Source organism: Aphelocoma coerulescens, chromosome 5, assembly GCF_041296385.1.
Source record: "Aphelocoma coerulescens isolate FSJ_1873_10779 chromosome 5, UR_Acoe_1.0, whole genome shotgun sequence".
NCBI classification, from domain to species: Eukaryota; Metazoa; Chordata; class Aves; order Passeriformes; family Corvidae; genus Aphelocoma; species Aphelocoma coerulescens.
In genome coordinates this window covers 45888562-45908016 of record NC_091019.1, presented here as the reverse complement: position 1 = coordinate 45908016, position 19455 = coordinate 45888562, and the positions used below count along the sequence as shown (strand labels likewise).

The following is a 19455-nucleotide window of genomic DNA, read 5'->3' as shown; positions in this document are numbered from 1 at the left end:
TTCAGATGACTTATGGAACCTGAGTAGTGTTATTATCTAAAGCAAATATTAAAGTGAGCTGGAGCTGAACATCATGCCCATGTTGAGCCCACATCCTCTGAGCACACAGGGTTCCCTAAGCCCTGTTCTTGCAATGCTCTAAGAGTTCCCTGCCAGAGCTGGTGCTTCTATGGGATGGTTGACAATCTCCTGGCCTGGTGATGCCATTGCAGACTTGGCTTTCCTCATAGCCTTGCCAAAATGCCTCCAGCCTGACTGCTGTGCCTGTCCCAACTGCCCAGGCTGAGCCGAGATCTGAGTTACACCACTATTGAAGACTAAACTATTGGTCTTTGGAGTGATCTAAACCACACCCAACATCCCTCCACAACAAGGACTATTGAAAAGCAACATCAGCATCTTTACAACATGGCCCAAACCACAGCCAGGTCTCCTTCAGCCTGGAAAGGCAAACCAAGCATGAGAGAAACATCACTGCAGAGTGGACTGAGAAGGAAGGGTGCAGCAAGAAAAGGAACAGGGAAATGACTCGGCACATGGGTGTACCATGCAGACTGCTTTGGGCAGGTGGGCACAGCCCTACCAGCTTCATGCAGCCAAGATGGAGCAACATCTGCCTTGTGGCTAAAGCAGGGATCGAACGGAAGCTGTGCTCCATGCTAGTTGTCAGTCCCTCCCTGTGCCTTGTTTTCTCTGCCCATAGCACCAGCCAGCCGTGCCATGAAGTGATGGTACACAGGCTTTCAGTGCAGCAGAAACTGGAGAGAAATCGGGCTCAGAAAACCAGCTGCAAGTGGAACAAACATGCAAGAAGAGAGGCAAAGTGCAAGACACAAGCTTCTTGATGGGAGTGGGACTAAGCTGGCCAGGGTGCTGGCAGAGTGAATGGACATCTGGCTGATATAACAAGCCATTTAAGAAATCCATTTTCCTCTACTTTTCATCATCTTTTCTTTCTCTTTTTTCCTTTGTGTTTCCCTTATTAGTCCGTTTTTTAAGGGCAGACAGTTTATCCCATCAAGCTGCCCTGAGAGGAGGGACTGGGCTGTCTGAATCTTTACCAGTTTCCTACTGACAAGCTTCTATTCAAATCCTTCTCCAGTTTCAACCAAGAGAGGCATACAGACCCCAGAGAAAATTAAAGTCTTTTAGATCTAATGAAAATAGGTAGGTGGAGAGCGGAGAGAGGACTCTCTGAGCATCCCCACTGCAGTGCGAGCTAAAATACCAAGCACCAGAAAACCTTTGTGGGAGAAATCCCATAACTACCACAGGCCATAGGAAACACATTTAGTCTGCCTCCGCACTCAGAAGGGCACTTGCAGCTGGACATGGAGCAGGGAATCAGCAGGCAATGGAGGCAGGCACAGCCCATAACAGCTGGATCAGCCCATAATGCCTGGATCAGCAGCAGGCCTCTGCTTCTGCAGCCTCTCTGCAGACAGTAGGCACAGCATCTGGGAGCAGATGCATCCATTGCACCCAGTCTATCATGTGGGTTCCCTTCCTGGCATCCCTGGCCAGCACTGAACTGTGCATTCATGTCTGGGACTGCCAAAAGTGTTTAAAAGGCCTTTCCATCTCTCACAAAAGAGCATTCTTGTCCCTCTTTACATCTGTCCCAAGGAGACTGTATCCTCTACACTAACGATGCTGGGCCAGCTTTTTAATGAAGCCACACTGTGCCGCTAATGCTCCCGCATCCTCTAGGCAGAGGAAGGCCAATGAGCCTGCTCTCTGCGCAAGTCTTCCCACACCCTCTCCGCAAATAAGCTCATGCCAGGTCACAGCCTGACTCCACTGCTGACTGCTGGCACATGAGTGCCCGACAGCTCCTTCAGAAGCTGCTGAACAATATGAACCAGGCTTAATGATGGATGTGACTCTTGCATGCTCCCTGCGGATTTTCTGTACTCTGCTTGGGAGATCCCATTTCCCCTCTGAAGGAAATAGGCGGCAAATGGAAGGGCATTATCCCTCCTATTTGCACTGAAACTTAGGCAGAGCCAGCACATAAAAAATGGAAGGAGTCATATACCTTCCTCTTTCAAAAACAGAAGGGCTAGGATGCTTTCCAAGCCTAGAGACAAACTTAAGGCCAAGGCTGACATTTCAGGGACCACTGCCAGTTAACTTAATGAATAAAATTCTCTTCTTCAGCCATGCTCTGTGCATGCTGGAGAGGAGCTGGATTGTTTTTCTGTCCTAGTTCTGGATAATAATTTTTGCTGCATTCACTCAGAGACATCTGTCTGTTTTCATGCCTGCAGTGTAAGCTGGTGTTGAAGTTGCATCTGCTAAGAAGCCTCTCAGCTCCCCATCCTGGGGGCTATTTCAGGGCAAAAATGTATCCGTTAACTGCTTACTCTGAAGCACACATTTAACAAAAGCATGAGCAAAAAACATAAGGCTCAAGCTCCACATATAAGTCATTGGCTACGGCCATGCCTGGAGACATGGCGAGAGACTGGTCGGGAGCAGGGTGGCCAGGATGCATGGGCTCCCCAGCACCATATCTGTGCCATGGCCTTGGCAGCAGCACTTGCTCCTGGGACATCTCAATGCAACCAAAACCTCCAGCGTGTGCAGTGCCACCAGAGAGCTACCGTTCCCAAGGGCAGCCAGACACTCATGGCAGCTCTGCCCACCTGCTGGCTGGCCCCTGGGGGACAGACACACACTGCTTCAAACCCTTGCAGTCCTGCAGACCTGAATCCACATCACACCCACCCTCCTCTCACTGCCACCATGGCCCGAGCAGTGCTCCCCCGCCTCACAAAGGGATGTTTCACCAACCACAACTGAAAGATGCTGAATAAAATAGCAGTGAGTTCCAAAACCAATATAAAAAGAGAAAGGGTGAAAGAAAGGGTTCGGTGTGGTATGTTTCAGGGGGAGTGAATGACTGGAAACAAACCCCAGATCCCTGAAAGCACAGAGAAAACAGGAACAAAAAGTGGAAGAAAACCACATAAGCAGAGGGGAGGCGGTGAGGAGAGGGGCTTTTGGTATTGATGTTTGAAACGGCCTCTTTAAAATGGAAGATAATGACACCGAAAATTATTCTGAGCTTTTCAAAGGCATAAATGACCAAACTGCCTCCTGACTCCTGAATTACATTATCCAGAAAGAACTTAATAGCGTGTTATTATCGCTTCTCCTCGCTGACAGGATTTCGGCACTGAAAAGACAAACAAGAAGTGCATTCATAATCACAACTGCATTCACCTCTGCGATGCACTGGCCACAGCTAATTTCAGGTAAGTGTCTCAGTAGCCAGCCAGGGAGCTCAGCAGTGAGGTAATTGCCTTTGTCACTACCTGAGAGGGAGCAGCTGGGTGTCCCCAGTGGCAGCCAGTGCCAAAACCCTGCTGTATGGGGAAGAGGGGCATGTCCTGGACCGGCTGATGGCAGCTGGTGGAGACCTACATCCATGAAGCTGGCTCCAGTGGGTCACAGTGCATCCCATCCTAGCAGGTACCTGCAAGGGGCCCAAGGCTCCATTGGCCCGATGGGAGCTTATAAGAATAGGAGCAAGACAAGACAGGGGGATATAGAGATGTGTGAGTGGTGGGGAGTGTGAGTAAACAGCATGGTCTGAACTGTTGTCATGGGTTAGCATGACAACAACCAAACCACTACAACAGTCCGGTGACAGCACCAGCCCTTGGCATATGTCACATCGTTAGTTTTCATGACCAGCAGCTCTGAAGGAGACAAACGTATTGCTGATTTGCAGAGCTGGGCAGTTTGGCCAGCCTCTCTCCCTATTCCCCTCTGCCACCCCATTCACATGCCTCAATTGAGAGGCCAGAAGACAACTCAGTCATATTGTGCTCCCTGCCAACACTCATGCCCTGGCAACGTCCTGGAGGGGCCTGGTAATCATCCTGGTGTAAGGTGGGGATGACCCAGGCATCACATAACACCACTGTGCCACTGCCTGAGAGTAGTTTGCATTGTGCTATTGCCAAGGCTTTTCTTTACATCTTCCTTGTGCTCTACTAAGGTGTGCCACTGCAGTACAAAGCACCTCTCTCCCAGGGGGTGCTCCATCTTCTCCTGAAACCTCCCTCAATGGCCAGAGATGGGGCTGACTGCAGCTATGGCAAGACAGCATGGGAGCCCTGCCCAGAGGGAAAGCAACAAGGAAAGGAAAGAGGCAGAGAGCCGTGTCTGGCTCTGGTGAGCTGCCACAGCCACAGGATGCACTTGCATGGACACAGATCATGACCCAGCCCAGCAGGATCCCTGTGCAAAAGACCATCCCTGCTATGGTGTTGATGTGACAAGGCCAAGCTAAATGCTAGGGGCAGCCTTCATGCAGTGTTGTGTCCATGATTTATGTCCCAGGTTTAAGAGCATTTCATTTCAGTGCCATGCTCCAACATCTGTAGGCCCCTGAGCAAGAATGTAACTGCCAATGATAACAGCCTGCTCTGTGCTCTGCCGCCTGCCTGCTACTATGTGTACTTGTGGGTTTTTTTCCCCTTAGCACAGTATGGCAAATAATCCTTCCCCACTCCCAGCAGAAGACAGGCTGTGAAGAGAGTTTATGCAGTGTACCCAGAGCCATCCACGTCATCAGGGTGGGACTCCTCAGCCCAGACTTGGCAGAAGGCACCAGGGTAGGGGCCATAGGAGCACCTGCTCCCATAGCAAAATCTGGGTGGTGCCAAGGACACTGCACATGGCACAGGAACACCCAAGCAGCTTTGCAATCCCGTACCCTCCCACAGAGACTCCTACAGGGCCTGTTTCTTGTGCAACCACTGCTTGGCAGAGAGAGAAAATGCAGCAACCAAAGGAAAGCATGGGAAGAAGACCTTGGACACAGCTCCCTTGAGTAAGACCACAGGGCAGTCTCAAAAATGAAGAAGTTCCATTAACCACATAACCTGAAAGAGCAAACTGCAGGGAACAGCCTTCGGCCAGCAAGAGCTGTAAGGGCAACCTTACACAGCCTGTGCAGCTCTCCATCACATTCACTGGCTTCAGGAACTCTCATTTCCTGGGAACACAATTGAACAGCCAAGTAAGGTTTCTCCAGGGCAAGACTCTTCTCCCATAAAATTGATTCTTCAGCCTGTTGTGCAAAGTTATCAGCAGTACCACACTTAGCTGATTCCCAAACCACATCAGTCTGCTTTCTTCCCTTTGTCTTCCTCTGGTGCTCCCTCCAGTTCACATCAATGTGTTTTAGGCTCATTGGTACCCCAAAGTAAATCCTCAGTCTGCATCACCTCATTGCTTAGGTCTCCAAACTGGCTGTTGCAGAACAGCTATTTGCCCACTGACCTTTTGCTCCCAGAGACTATGGTGACAGGCTTGCCCTGCTCCAGTTTATCCAGTGATGCAGAGGAGCAACTGCAGTCCCAGCGCAGACTGGGTGCAGTGCAGGCAGCCATAGGACTCACTGCCCTGTGATGTATGCATCTTATTTTGCCAAGTTTTCCTTTCAGCCTTATCGGCATGATGGATAGTTTAGCCTTGGTGAAGTACAAGACAGCAATAACAATGTCCATGATTTTTTTTCATATTTTCTTTAAGAGCAATATGGTATTACCAGGCTTCATGCATGTCACTTTGTTTATTAGCTACCATTTAGTAACCTCTTCCATCTTTGCTTTATTAGAGCTAGATGCACTGTTAGGCTGAGAGTTGAGAGGAGAGCAAGGGCTCACGGCGCAGCTTGTGTACATCAATGCTGAGCCTGGAGCTGCAAGCCTGCAAACCACCAGCAGCTAATGTGCATTTTACATGCAGACTTGTCCTGATAGGTCAGACCCAAGTCCCCTAACCTTCAGAGCAGAGCTTCAGTTACAGGAAGAGATTTTGAGTGTTTTTTATGCTCATATATATCAGAGTATGGAAAAGTAGCCTGAGCAAAAAAGACTCTGAATCAAACAGAAATAAAGTAAAACAAAATAAAATAATAGTAAAATGCCAAGGCTCCTCCCTCCACTGTTCATGCAGTCTAGGTGAACAGTCTCTAAAGACCACCAGAAGGTATGAGTACCTGGTTACAGCCATTAGCTCAAGGGGGAAGCTGTGCACAGAGCATTCCAAGTTCTGACATCATGGCTGATCTGGAGTGACACACAGAATGATGCTCTCTGGGTCACACAAGTCAACCCAAAAACGTTGTTACCATTTGACAAGGTCAGCATGAGCTGCACAGGGTCAGCGGGATGTGCATGGGTAAGAGTGTGGTCAATGTCCTGCCCAGGGCCCTCTCAGGCACTGCTGTGGATGAACACACAGCCATGATCCCTGCAGGGGACAGAAGCTCTGACCACTACCTCAGACAGGTGTGTAGCTCCAAATGCCCTATCAGGGAAACTTTGAACTGTCTCGATGGGGCTGACTACCATCACACAGAGATCATTGAGCATCCCTCCAGCCCACTCAGGAACCCTTCAGCTGGAGGTGGGTACAATTTACTCCCAGTTTAAAACCCGTTTAAAGCCTGCATTAGCCACAGGAGGATGCTGGGGAGACGCTCACTGCCTCTTCTCCAGAAGGCACTGTGACATGCAGGTTTTGCCCAAGAAGGACCCGAGAGGTGGCTGGCTGGCTGATAAAAACTGCAAGGCAAGCTACCCAGGCTGGCATTTGCCAGCACAGGCAGGCTCACACACAGCTCCACAACTGAACCAAACAAAAACAGTTGGTAAGCCCTGGCCTGGGCTTCAAAGCAAAGACAAGACCTAGTCAGGGACGTTATCTCGCATCTGAGCACAGACAGTGAAACAGAAGGAGAGCTGGGAAAGGTGAAACCCAGATCCAACCTCATCCCACAGCACTGACTCAATGGTGATGTGAGCCAGCTCCCTGCCTGCCCCATGCTATGGCTATATGGCTTTGCCAACAGGCTGGCTGGGAGGGGCCACTGGGGATCTGACTCCTCTCCTGCTCTGAGGCAGACTCTTGCCAACAGAAGACCAGCTGAGCCACTCTGCTGGCCAGCCAGGATGGAAATCCTCTCTGGGTGACATGTCCTAGCTTTGCACCACCCTCCTGGTAAAGTTCAGTCCTAACTTTGAACACTGTGACTTGTGGCCATCAGCCCTTGTTAGTCATCTGGCACTGCCAGAAGAGCCTCCAGCCATTATCACCTCATCCTTTTGCTTCTTTCTTGCAGGACTAAACAAGCCCATCTCCCTTACAGGCTATAGGAATAGGTCCTGACCATGTTATGTGCTCTCCACCAGACCCAATACAGTTTTCCAACATCCGTCTTCAACCAAGAGAACCGAAAGAGGACAGTTTCACATGTGGACTCAGTAGCACCAAGCAGAGGAGGAGAACAAGTAGCCCTGGACATGATTTCCACTGTAAGTTCGTGTTTACCTGGGGTCCCCTGTAACCCCTTCCTGCAGGGCTGCTAGTCCACCAGTAGGTTTTCCTAGTTCTAGTGATACCTCACAGAGTAACATGTGATGTCACTACCATCCATATGATTCTTGGAAAGGGTAATTTTTCTTAGGCAGATAATTAATTAATTAAATGTCAGTCTCTTACTGTCCAGCTCTTTTACAGTCCTGGCCAGCACCTGATGAGATGCTGAAGGAAGGAGGATGACCCACACCCCACAGGCGCCTCAGTGGGGCTGACAGAGCACCAGCCCTTTCCTTTCCCTTTTCCGTTCCTTTCCTTACCTCTCCTCCCCTCCCATCTCCAAACTCCCAGGACTCACAAGCAAAATTAATTGCTGCAAACACTCAGAATCACGTGCATCCTCCCACTGCTCTGTGAAGAGCAATTTGCTGCCTGGCTGGAGTGCCAACACCATGCTAGCCACTGGCCACTGCCACGCTGCAGCAAAGCAGCTGGGGCCAAGTCCTCTCACATCAACAGGGGTAGGACAGAAATCACCCCCCAGCCGGCAAAACTGAGGACTGCCCAGGGGAATGAGCAGAAAGCCTTTGGGCCTTGCATGCTCTCTCCACACAGCACAGCAGGAGGCAGTGAACACGGAGTGGTGGCAGCAGCTTGCCCCCAGAGATGTCAGCTGCTGGCACCTTACTGCTCAGGGTGGCCCCTAGGAAGCTTTGGAGGTCCTGGCCTCCAGCACTGCTTGCAGCCTTGTTCAAGGTGTGAAGCTGCAGCCATGTGGCTCAGGAGCCCAAAGCAGGGGCAGCAGAGGAAGCAGGATTCCTTGGGAGCTACTGCATTCCTACAGCAAAACAAGACCTTCATCTCAGCCTGCAGGCAGGAGACGGCTCTTTGATGCAGAGAGCAGCCCTTCTGCTGCTTTGCAGAGGACACCAAGAAGGAAGTCATGAGCAAAACCAAAGATGCCAACTGCTTCTTCCCTACACACCCTACTTCACCTTAGGGCACACCTATTCAAGCTACTTGAGAATCAGCAGCCCCAACCAGACCTGGATTTATCCCAAGGACTGGGAGCCTCTGAAGCATTCCTTCCACCTTTCAGCTTGGCAGCACCAGCAAATTCCCCCTCCCAGTACAGTGCATGGCCCCAGCCCGCACCCCTCTTATCTCAGTGCTGTTTGTTTGCTCTGGGCCATTTGAAAGCTGCAATACAGACTCTTGCCATCACCGAGACAAGCACAATCCCTGGGTGAGGAGGGCATGGACAGAGCTCAGGCTGCAGAGGCAAAAGCCAGCCCCAGCCTCTCACTTCTAGAGAGGAGCCAAGGAGGAAGATATATCCATACCCTCTTTCTAGCCATTCAGTTGTCGGGGGATGAAAGGAATAAGGCACTGACTGCCCTGAGGGCTGTATCACTCCAGGCATCCCTCCTGTTGGGGCCCTACCCCTGCCATGGGGTCCTGGGAGAGGGGCCCTGGGGGGCAGACACGGGGTTTCCCTGCCCCTGGTCAGCCTCGTTCCCCATTGGTTGTTTTGTGTTCCCCTGAGCGGGCAAAGGACCCTCGGGTCCCGTGATTGAGGAGTTCCTCAGCAGATCCCGGCCATGCAGCTGAAGAAATAAACATCTCTGAAACATCTAGCAAGAATCGGTCCATAGATATTTCTTTTCCATGGCCCTCCTTGTTTGATACACGTGCTGCAGTTTCCCCGCTGTAACAAATGGTGAATAATGCAGGCAGAGCAATCCCCGATCCCTAAGGACAGCGACTGATTTGTGAGTAAACTCTGGATTTCTCTTCTTGTTTCATTTTGCTATTCCATATCTAAACCATGGATGAACCGTGGAAAGACTCTTGGCTTTCAGAGCCGCATATGGACATTTATCTTAAACTTGAAAAGATTCTTGAACAGCGATTTGTAAATTTTAGCTTAATTCAAGCTCAAGAGGAACTGAAACACTTCCTGGCATGGTTGTTTAAGAACTTTTTCTATGTTTCTTGGGATTTAATTCTTACCAAAGACTTTTGGAAGACTGTTTGGACACAGTTAATTTCTGAGTCAAAATATATGCCGATAGAAGAATATTTTCGTGAATATTATTTAATTACCGAGACTGTTGAACATTGTCAGCTGTGACCTCGCGAAGTTAAAACTGCTTCAGGGACCGTGTGACCCAGGCCACGTGAACCGAGCGCTCTGTGAGCAGCAGCGAGGCAGTTCCCGCGCGCGGGCAGAGCAACACAAGCTGCAGTGTCAGCAGCAGAGCGAGGCACGGCAGGAGCCCACCTGGCCCCACGCAGCGCGTGGTGGAGCGAGCCCCGTGAGAGGAGTGGCGTGCAGGCGGTGGCTGGCGGCGGAGCGGAGCCGCGCCCAGCCGAAACGCACGCTGGAGCAGGGCACGGGGAGGTCGTTGCTCGGGGGCCTGGCTGAGATGTGGGCGTGGCCCCAGGCAGCCGCAGCGCAGCTGAGAGCAGAGGCAGCGGCGCGCAGGGAGCTGAGCGGCACAGCCCGGCCCGGCCTGCGCGGCCCCGAATGCGACCCCAGGAAGAGCGCGCAGGCACGAGCAGCCCCGACGGCCCCAGCAGCACTGACAACCCTGGCAATTCCAACATGGGAGCAAGCAAAAGCAAAAGAAAAAGCAAAAACACAGCAAGACAGAAAACAGCAACCACTCAAAAAAAGGAAAAAATAACCGTAGCTAAGGTTTTAGGAATAGTAAAATGGTATAATGTTAAACAAAATTATGGTTTTATAGAGAGATGTGTGAACCAAGAAGACATATTCGTTCATAGAACTGCTATTAAAAAGAATAACCCTGAAAAATGCATCCCAAGCTTGGCAGATGGAGAGGTGGTGGAGTCCAAAATTGTACAAGGTAGAAAAGGGTTACGAGCAGCAGAGGTCACTGGGCCTGATGGTGTTTCTGTGAAAGGCAGTATATATGCTAAAAATCGTAGTCATGTTAGACAATATCTCCATTATAAGCCCCCCCTACAGTCTCCCTTTCCTAATCCCACCTTCCCCTTTTACCCTATATCCTATTACCCCCAGTGTATTCCCAATCCGTTTTTTCACCCATGGTTTCCCTCACAAAACCATGCCTTTGCCAATTGTTTCCCCAAAAATCCCTTTCCAATGCTGAGTGGGGGATGAAGAGGGGGAGGGAAGAAATTATCTATTGCTGTTTAGAGTTCCAACAGGTACAAATGGAAGAAACCCTCTCCTGCCTCAGTTTCCCCACAAAGCATGCCTGGAGAGTCATGTCTCTTTTCTGACAGCCATAAGATGTTCCAGAGAATCTGTTTGGACATTTAAAGACTCAGCAGGGTGGCTTGTTTTGTTTTGAAACTGTCCTTGCTATCTCATGTTTATCTAGTTGCTTTCAATGTTAAGTTTTAAATCTCTTTTTGTTAAAAATAAACAGGTGAAATGTCGGGGTCCCTCCCCCTGCCATGGGGTCCTGGGAGAGGGCCCCTGGGGCAGGAGGCACAGGGCTTCCCGAGCCCCTGGTCAGCCTCGTTCCCCATTGGTTGTTTTGTGTTCCCCTGCGTGGGCAAGGGCCCTCGGGTCCCGTGATTGCCGCAGTTCCTCAGCAGATCCTCAGCCATGCAGCTGGAGAAATAAACATCTCTGAAACATCTATCAAGAATCGGTCCATATATATCTCTTTTCCACGGGCCTTGTTGACTGATACGTGTGTTGCAGTTTCCCCACTGTTACACCCTCCCTCTATTCCCACCTGATTGCTGGGCATCTTGGCACAGCCCACCATGTGTGACACCTTGAATGCTCCAGGACCCAGCAGGCTGCCCATACCCCTTTGGACTCAGGGCATGAGGGCAGAGGGAATAGTACCGAGGGATGCAGAGATGCACAGTGGAGGTGGGGGAAGAGCCCTGCCAAGTGATGCCCTGGAAGGGGGAGTCATTGTGAGGGGAATGACTTTGACGCTGGCCAAGCTGCATACAAGTCACAGTTCAAAAGACATATGCTGTGGGAAGCAGGGTGTGATTCATTCCAAAGCTTCTACACTGCAACTGCATGAGGTTTGTATGCCCTGCAAGATGGCAGAGGGCACCATGCAGCCTTGATCTGCAAATCTATATGCCACCCACTCATCATCATTAGCATTCACTAGATGGGCTAGGCAAAGTCTATGCTGTTCAGCCTGGACTAATGCCCTCTCTGGTTTTTCTTCAGCTGGATTTGTAAAAGCATGTTCACTTCATACCTGAGATTCTTGAAGTTTTGCATGGCAACTTCACTTTCCCTGACTGCCCCATTTTCCACCTCCAGCAGATGTAATGATGGTACATATAAGTGCTAGATGAAATGTCCACTGGTTTCCCAACACATCTGAGACCACTAGGATTGGTGATCCCGTAAGGCTACAACACAGTACTTCATATTACAGGAGCTGAAAGATACCCATCAGTTTTGCACCTCTGGTCCCAGCTCTTACCTACCCCCTGTTAGTCCTGAGAAAGAGTTGATGGGCTGCAAGGTCAGTATTTAGTGTCTGCACTAAACTTCATTTCGTTCACAGATGAAGCTGGGCAGACAGTAAGCCATGTGCTGCCTGCAAGCAAAGCAGCAGAAGCTGTGTTTGCTAGTGGTGAAAACAACAATAAATGCAGGTTGGAAGGAGAGGCCAAGTGCACAGAGCTGATCCAGGTTACCCATGTTTGACAACTGCAAATTGGGATGAGAAAGTGTCTTTTCAAAACCCTGTTAGCACATTCACCTTTGAGAGCTTTCAGCAAAAAGGCAGAAATGTTAAAGGGTCAAACTCCATGTATTTGCTTGTACTTTCCTAAGACAAACCTTCATTGATTGACTATGAGAAGGGTGAGAGCTGAGCACAACTGATGGAGGAGTCCCTCCACTAACACTGCAACACACAGCCTCCCAGGAGGAACTAATGTCAATAGACAAAGCTCTGCCAAATATACCCTGTTCTCTGCCTGCTGCACACTGCCAGAAACCAGTCTGAGGGGCTGCTGGTTCCCTACCACTTTTAGAGTCAGGACCTTCCTCAGGTAGCAGAACTAGCAGTCATGTGGTGGGATTTTTAAGGACTGAAAGAACATGCATGGTTGAGAGTACACTGTGAGCTTGACAGCCAGTGCAAATGCCAGCTGCAAGGAGCCTCTCCACATCATGGGATTCTCTAGAAATGAGGGCCTAACCATGGGATGAGCTTTCACTCACAGATGAGAGACCCAGACAGTGCTCTGGTCAGCATATCCAGCCATGAACAGGCAAAGGCATTTACAGAGGCAGCTACAAGGTGAGGATATGCAGTTGGTGACCATTATTAGAGGGTCTCTGGGACTTTAACAAGGCACACCAGGCCACCCTTCTGAAAGGAGCTCTACTTGTGATGAGTACAAGTCAGGCCCATGCTGGCCAGCCTACCAGCTGTAAGTGCCTGAGCAAGGCAGTGATTCAGCCAGACTGCTCAGATGAGCAAAGATTAGTCATGTACAGGCTGCAGGCCCAGTATTCCAAGGCCCCTGTGACTCTTGGTCGACTCAGGAATCTCACCCTGCAATTACCACCACTCCATTCCCTGATGCCATCATACAACTGAGAAGTCAAGGGAATCTATGACCTGTCATTGCATGGGTCAGGAACAAGCTTTACAAGGACATTCAGTCTTACCAGGGTTTCTTTTTTGCTCTTAGCAAAGATCAGAGAGCACATCACTCCTGCTGCTGCCCCCAAAGTCGGAAGGGCTCAGAGTTAATGCCAGGATCAGGTGATTGACTACACAAAGAGACCTCAAGCTCCCATTCAGTAATACCCTATCCACAACTCTGCCAATCACACACCACCTCTTGGCAGTCCTGAGCCAGCCAGCTCTGCCTACATGCTTGTGCATGTACACAGCCACTGTCTGTACATCTGCAGTCCCTAACCCATCATGCCCAAGCCCACCAGCAGTCAGGTACTTTTTCTGGATTATATTCCTTCCCTTCCCTGCACAGCCAGCAAGATGATTGGTTCCCCAGGGACTCACACACACACACTCACCTGCACTCCGTGCCCTGCTTCCCTTCCCACTCCTTCCCAAGCAAATGAACTCACTTCAAGGCAGGGTCTCGCATGCGTGCAAGTTGGGAAATTGTATGGGAACTGGGAGAGTGAATGGCCTTCTTGTAGCTTGCTCTCAGGAACAGCTTGGTGCCTGAGTAACCCTCAGCTTAGCAAGCTTTCTGACAGTAGAGAGACATTCCCATCCTGTCCTTCATGTCCCCTTTCACCAAGACAGTTTATGACAAAAGCTGAGATGATGTGAGCAGTCACCACCATCCACCCTTCCTGGCTAAAGGAATTCTTACAAGCAGCAGAGATGTCTCCCAGTATCTCAAACATGTCTCACATAAAGCAAGCCTCTAGATGAGACTTTCTGGTAGCTGTCCCACAACTGCAGAGTCAGAGCCATCAGACCTGTCACTTGCACCACTGAGCGAATGGCAGGTTTTTGTCTGAGGCCGGAGCAGTAAAATATCACAGGCAGTGACGAGGTGAAATGCTCAGTGTGGCATGGGGATGGTGACATCTCACGGATGTGCTTCAGCGCACTCCCACAGGCAGGGAGGACACAGGCTCAGCATGGATCTGGGCAGCAGGGTGTGAGGTGTCCTCCCAGCAGAAAGATGCTTGCTCCTCCATTCCATCCCAACACACATCTGATGCAGTACCAGAGGACTCAGATGTGGTACAAACCTCTTGGATAGAGGAAAGACCAAGTGGACATTTTGCTTACAAGAAATTGCCGGCACTGCCTGGCATCACTCACTTGTGGAAACAGGACTTAGGACAGAGGCCGAAACATAACTCTAGTGCACAGCCAAGCATCCCTCCCCCAAAGGTCTTCATTTATTTTGTTGTGTGGAAGTATTGTACAGTACATGTACATTACCAGCAGTTTCAGAGCCCTGAGTTGTCATTCCTACTGCCTCTTCTGAATTTGAGAAGAGGGGCAAGATCACTGTCCTCTTCCCCCACTTCACCTGCAAGGAAACAGGCCAGGAGAAGTCCAAAAACAGAGGCACCTGCTGACAGGACTGGAGATGAACCTTAGAAAGTCAGACTCCCAGTCCACCATTCTTACCATTTGAGTCCTATTTCCCTGGTGCTGGAAGAGAAAACCCTAGTGGCAGCTTTCCACAAGGCCTCGCTAGTCTGAGAAACCTTCTGCACACCTGAACAGAAATCAGACTAAGGAGATTGCACAAACTAATATAAACCCTATTGCATTTTAAAGGGACTTACCACCTCTCTCTGAGGGTCTGAGAAATGTTTTGGGGCATTCTAGGTAGGGTTGGGATTCTCTTAAATTCTTTAAGATTGTTTAACAAAGAGTCAAAGAGGCACTTGCTTCTGGTGCGATCTCACTAGAATCTGAGTGGAATTTAACCTGCACAAATGAGGAAAGAAAGTATACTTTCCTGTCTTTCCTGACACAAGGCATCATGCACCTACTTTTCCTAAACCACAAAACAATAGGGCTCTGGTACCAACTCAACTTCTCTGTACCACAGAGGAAGCTAATGCTGTAAAAGACAAGGACAGTGCAGTGTGTGATGTGGAGTAAGACCCAAAAACAGAAACAGTGAGAAAGGCAAATGTGCCATGGAGAGCAGAAGGGAGGGAGGGAGCACCCAGGCCTCTCCCACCAGTTCATGTCAGTATGTGAAATGGTGCATCCGTCTCAGGAGAGCAATGACCCAGTTCCCCAGCTGGGACCCCTTCAGCCACAGAAAGAGTTCATACAAGTTGATCTGCCACAGGCTTAGGGCTTCTGCGAGTGAGATCTGGGCCCTCCTGTAAAGCGAGTGACTCTTGTTCCTCTGGTACCTAGAATGAGAGAAACAGCTGCATTAGATCCAGCAGAAAACAGCCCAGGAGGAAGGAGGCCTGTCCTACATCATCCGTACAACTGACCCTCCCCAGGGGTGGGCAATATCTGCCATCTGGAGAATCCCCAGGAAGCAGGGATTTTCTCTAAGCAGTGCTTCTGAGGAGCTGAGGATTGCCTTTCTTAGAAGGAATCTGGCAGGAGAGACAGCCTGCTTCCGTTGTGAACTCAGTTCTCTTCCCACTGTGCATAGTGATCCTGGGTTATGGCAGCCCTCTGCTTCTATGCCCAGCTTCACTTCAGCTCACAGGGACAGGTGCACACTCCTATTGCTTTTCCTGGTAGCACACTTGTAAGAGTCCAGCAATCCTGACACACAGATTCCAGGAAAAGTATTTCTCCACCTTTCTTTAGCAGGGGCTAATTGGGATTCATAGGTCCCTCATCAGCCCGAGAAATAACTGTTATTTCATCTGCAAGGAGGAGGAATCTGAGGCAGAAGTGCATTGACTCATAAGACTCACAGATGGAAATCACTTGCACAACTCCTGTTCCTGGCTTTTAAACATCAGCCTGATCTTCAGTCAGCCCAATTCCCTCAATCAGGATGCAGTGAACTTGCAGATCTACCCTACCCACAAATACCGCCCAGTGGTAATGCCTGTAATGGGCAGGAAGCCCCTTCCCCTCCTCTGGGGGGACAAATCCTAAACCCTTAACCTAAGGCCTCCAACTCTATCCCTGTCCCCAGCCCCAGGGTGACAGGTTTGTCCTCTGGAGAGGCTGATGGATGTGAGAACAGCGTAGACAAAGGTTGAGATGTGTAACTGAGCAGAGGTAGGACCACAATGAGGGGACAAGACCCACAGCTAAGAGTAATAGGCCAAGAAGTCAAGTCAGAGCCTTGTCAGGCCCCCTGAGTGGGGGCCTCTAATAAGCCTTAATGACCCTGACTAGCCTGGAACCTCCCCCAACCCAGGAACCAGGAAGGCCCAGGAACCCCAGTTAATCTCAGACCTGCACCTTCCATTCCTGCCTGAGCTACACTGGAAGAGTAATGGTCCCCAACTCATGCCCTGCTGTAAAGCCCCATGGCCTGGACCTCAAGTCACATACTGACTTCTTTGCTTGACCTCAGCCCTGTCTTGTCACCAGGGACTTGCTTGACAACCACTGGACATAATCTACAGATTGACTTTGGTTTGTTCTTAGACCTGCCACATCACCAGCATGCTGCCTTATCATGAGGATTTTTGATTGGACCTGACCACCATCTCAGGGTCTGTCCTGCTCGCCTTGCTCAGCTGCAGTGGGACTGGACCCTGACTGGCCTGCTGTACCTGGGATCTCCCTCATCTCCTGGACCACAGGGACAGTCAGCTCCTGCTGCTCCCTGTCTGGCCTCTGGTGCCTGGATAAGAGACTCACGTGGAAACGGCTCTGATGCAGCAGCGAGACATGTTGAGGAAGGAGCTGGCACTGGCCCGTGTGTGCAGGGCTGACTCAATCCCCCTTAACAAGTCATTGGTCTTCAGCAGAAGCAGCATCTGGCGGGGGACATTGTTGAGGAGCTGGGTGATCTGGGGCAAGTAAGCAGCAGCATTGGACCGGATCTCCATGTCCTGTGGCCAGCCAGGTCATATCAGGGAGAAAAGAGAGAGAAGGTGAGAGTACATGGGAAATCCAGGTCCAGATGCAGCTGAGATTTGCCAGGAAGAGACAGTGTTTTTACAGACCATGACACTAGGCCAGAAGCTGAAGAGCTCTGTCCTCCTTTCCTGCAGACACTGGGCACAGCACTCACAGCACAGATCACTCTTGCCATATCCCATCTGTCCCTTGGTGAGATAAGGACCTATCTCCTCACTGGTAGTATTAATAGCCTCTCAGGAGAACAGCCACTCACTGTTATCTTGGTTCTTGGTCCTAGGCAGCCTGCAGCAACCAGAATTCATTACTGCCCTTGGAGACTTCTCACCTCACCAGCCCCAAAAGGGGCAGAGCTGCAGGTAGCAGGATTGCTCAGGAAGGTGGAGGCATGCTGCAAAGACAACCAGGCTGCTTGCTCTTTCCTGCCCCATGCAACTGATGGCTCTATGCTATACTGGTGAAGCTGTTTCCAAGGCCTAGTTTAGTCCTCTGTCCTCGATACAATTCAGCAGAGGTGAGAAAGCATTATGCAGTTAAGCATCATGTTAACCCAAAAGATCAAAAATTGTCATCTGTCAGATCTAGACCTATATCCTCTATGACAGCAGCCAGTAGCAGATAATTAAGGGAAGAGTTTAAGTCCAAGGCAATCTTTCATGTTCTCTGGTTCTCCAGATTCCAACTAATACATTGCCTACTGTAAGAACCCAGTGATAACTTACAGGCTACAGCCTGAGCCACATAAGATGAGCTCCTCTCCAAATACAAGCCACCACAGCATGCAAAACAGTCAGCTCTGCCTCTTCTGCCTGTTTTTAGATCTGAGATTTCCCTCACCATCCCAGTAAATGTAGCACAGTGTAGCTGGGAGCTGATCCTATATGCATACCATGTCCCTACCTCTTCTTACAGAGGCCATGACATGAATCATGACATGAAATCCAAAGACAAGTCCCTGGAACATCTGAAATCTCCAAAATCCAGGAGGACACATGCAGAGGGGCAGTAAATAATTTCTTACAGGAAGGAGCTCCTTTGTGGGAAATGACAGCTCTAAAGCTTTCTCTCTTCTGGAATGAGGGATGGCCTATATTTCATGATGTGGGATCTCACACTCACTCTTTGTGAACTTCAAACTTATTATAAAGGAACAGACCTGCACAAACTGAGTGTGCAGGTCATGATGGTCAGAGCTGTACACAGCTCACACACCACCATGGTTGCTTTGCTACTGACAAACAAATCTTTGTGTCCTCCTGCTTCTAGATTGACCAGATACACAAGGCTTCAGCAAGAAGATGCTTAGCCCTCCTAAATGTTAATTGTTTTGTTCCATTATTTGTTGGCAGAAAATTTCTTGCTGATTATCTCTTATCCCTTTTCCCAGCCAGCATCATTGCAAAGCCTACATTATTTTCCACACATAGGTTTTCTTTTCTATTTCTTTTCTTTTTATTTTTAGCTCCAGCTGCTTGTCCACATCACAAAACAACCACATGATCTGTCATCAGAACTGTCATTTTCTGTCAAGGGCAAAGCCTGTGTGCAGAGGAAGAAGTAAGCTATGCCACAGGACCTGAGAAAAGCCCCTTGGCTGCAGCTGCTGAGGCTGCTGCAGGATGCAGCAAAAGACATCATAAAATCAGACGAGATGAGGCTAGCAGCCACCCTGAGCGATCAGCTGCCTGGCCCTGGCTTAAGGCAGGAACAACTATACCTATGGCAATCCTCTTACATTTGCCCAGCCTGCACCTAAAACTCTCCAGTATTGAAATTGAAACCTCCCCAGACTATCTGCACTAGCATTTCACTGCTTTGCCGTTAGATCTGGCTTTTCTCATGTTTAGCTGAATTTAAACTTAAACCCATGACTGCTTGTCCTGCTTGCAGCTCTCTTCAAGAAATTTGAAAATCACTTCTACAACTCTTCTTGACCTGCCTTTTCTAGATTTTTTCTGACCTAACTTCCTCAGACTTACCTCAAGGGTTGCATCTGCTTGGCCACTAGTCCTTGTAGACTCCTACTGGACTTGCCCCAGTTTCATCAAACCTTTCTCAAGATGCAGTGCCCCAGACTGAGTACAATACTACAGATAAGATTTTGTTTAGGAAGGTTGGTTCCTTGTCTCACAGGCTGCTGTCATGTTGATACATCCTCATGCACACTCTCTGGAGCTCTGCACTGATGGTACCTGGCTACACAGTGCTCAGCTCTTGCTGCTGATAAAATCTTTCAAATTCACCTCTAAAGTAAGGGCAAGCAGCAGCTCATTTCCTAATGCCACAGCAAATCTGCTCAGCTCCCCATTATCTGCTGCAGGATTATCTAGTTTCAGCATTAATTGTGTCATGTAGGCAGACAACAGAGCTGGTTCCATACACGCAATTCAACTCAATGACAAAGTTCATTAGCACACACAGGGTACCATGAGGATGCAGCTACACCCCTGGTGTAACCCTCAAAAGCAAGTTGGGAATAAACATTGCTCACTAGCTCAGACTCAACACTGGCCTGGTAGGATTGGAGTCAACGCTGTGCGAATTTGCTTTGGCACCTATGAATTCTTTTCTGGAGCTACCAGCTACAAAACTCAGCAGA

The 19455-nt window shown here is 49.6% G+C and overlaps 1 protein-coding gene across 8 annotated transcripts in view; it reads right to left on the bottom strand.

The window, feature by feature from the left end:
• Positions 1-10392: 10392 nt before the first annotated feature.
• Positions 10393-19455, bottom strand: part of ADCK1 (aarF domain containing kinase 1) — an 81779-nt gene continuing 72716 nt past the window's right edge. For all 8 annotated transcript variants that reach the window (XM_069017985.1, XM_069017982.1, XM_069017990.1 and 5 more), the window contains 2 exons: positions 16635-16828; positions 10393-15205 (listed from right to left, as the gene is read on the bottom strand). In XM_069017985.1, the coding sequence (XP_068874086.1) occupies positions 15034-15205; positions 16635-16828 (366 nt within the window). In that variant the 3' untranslated portion in view covers positions 10393-15033. The remainder of the gene's footprint in view (positions 15206-16634; positions 16829-19455) is intronic.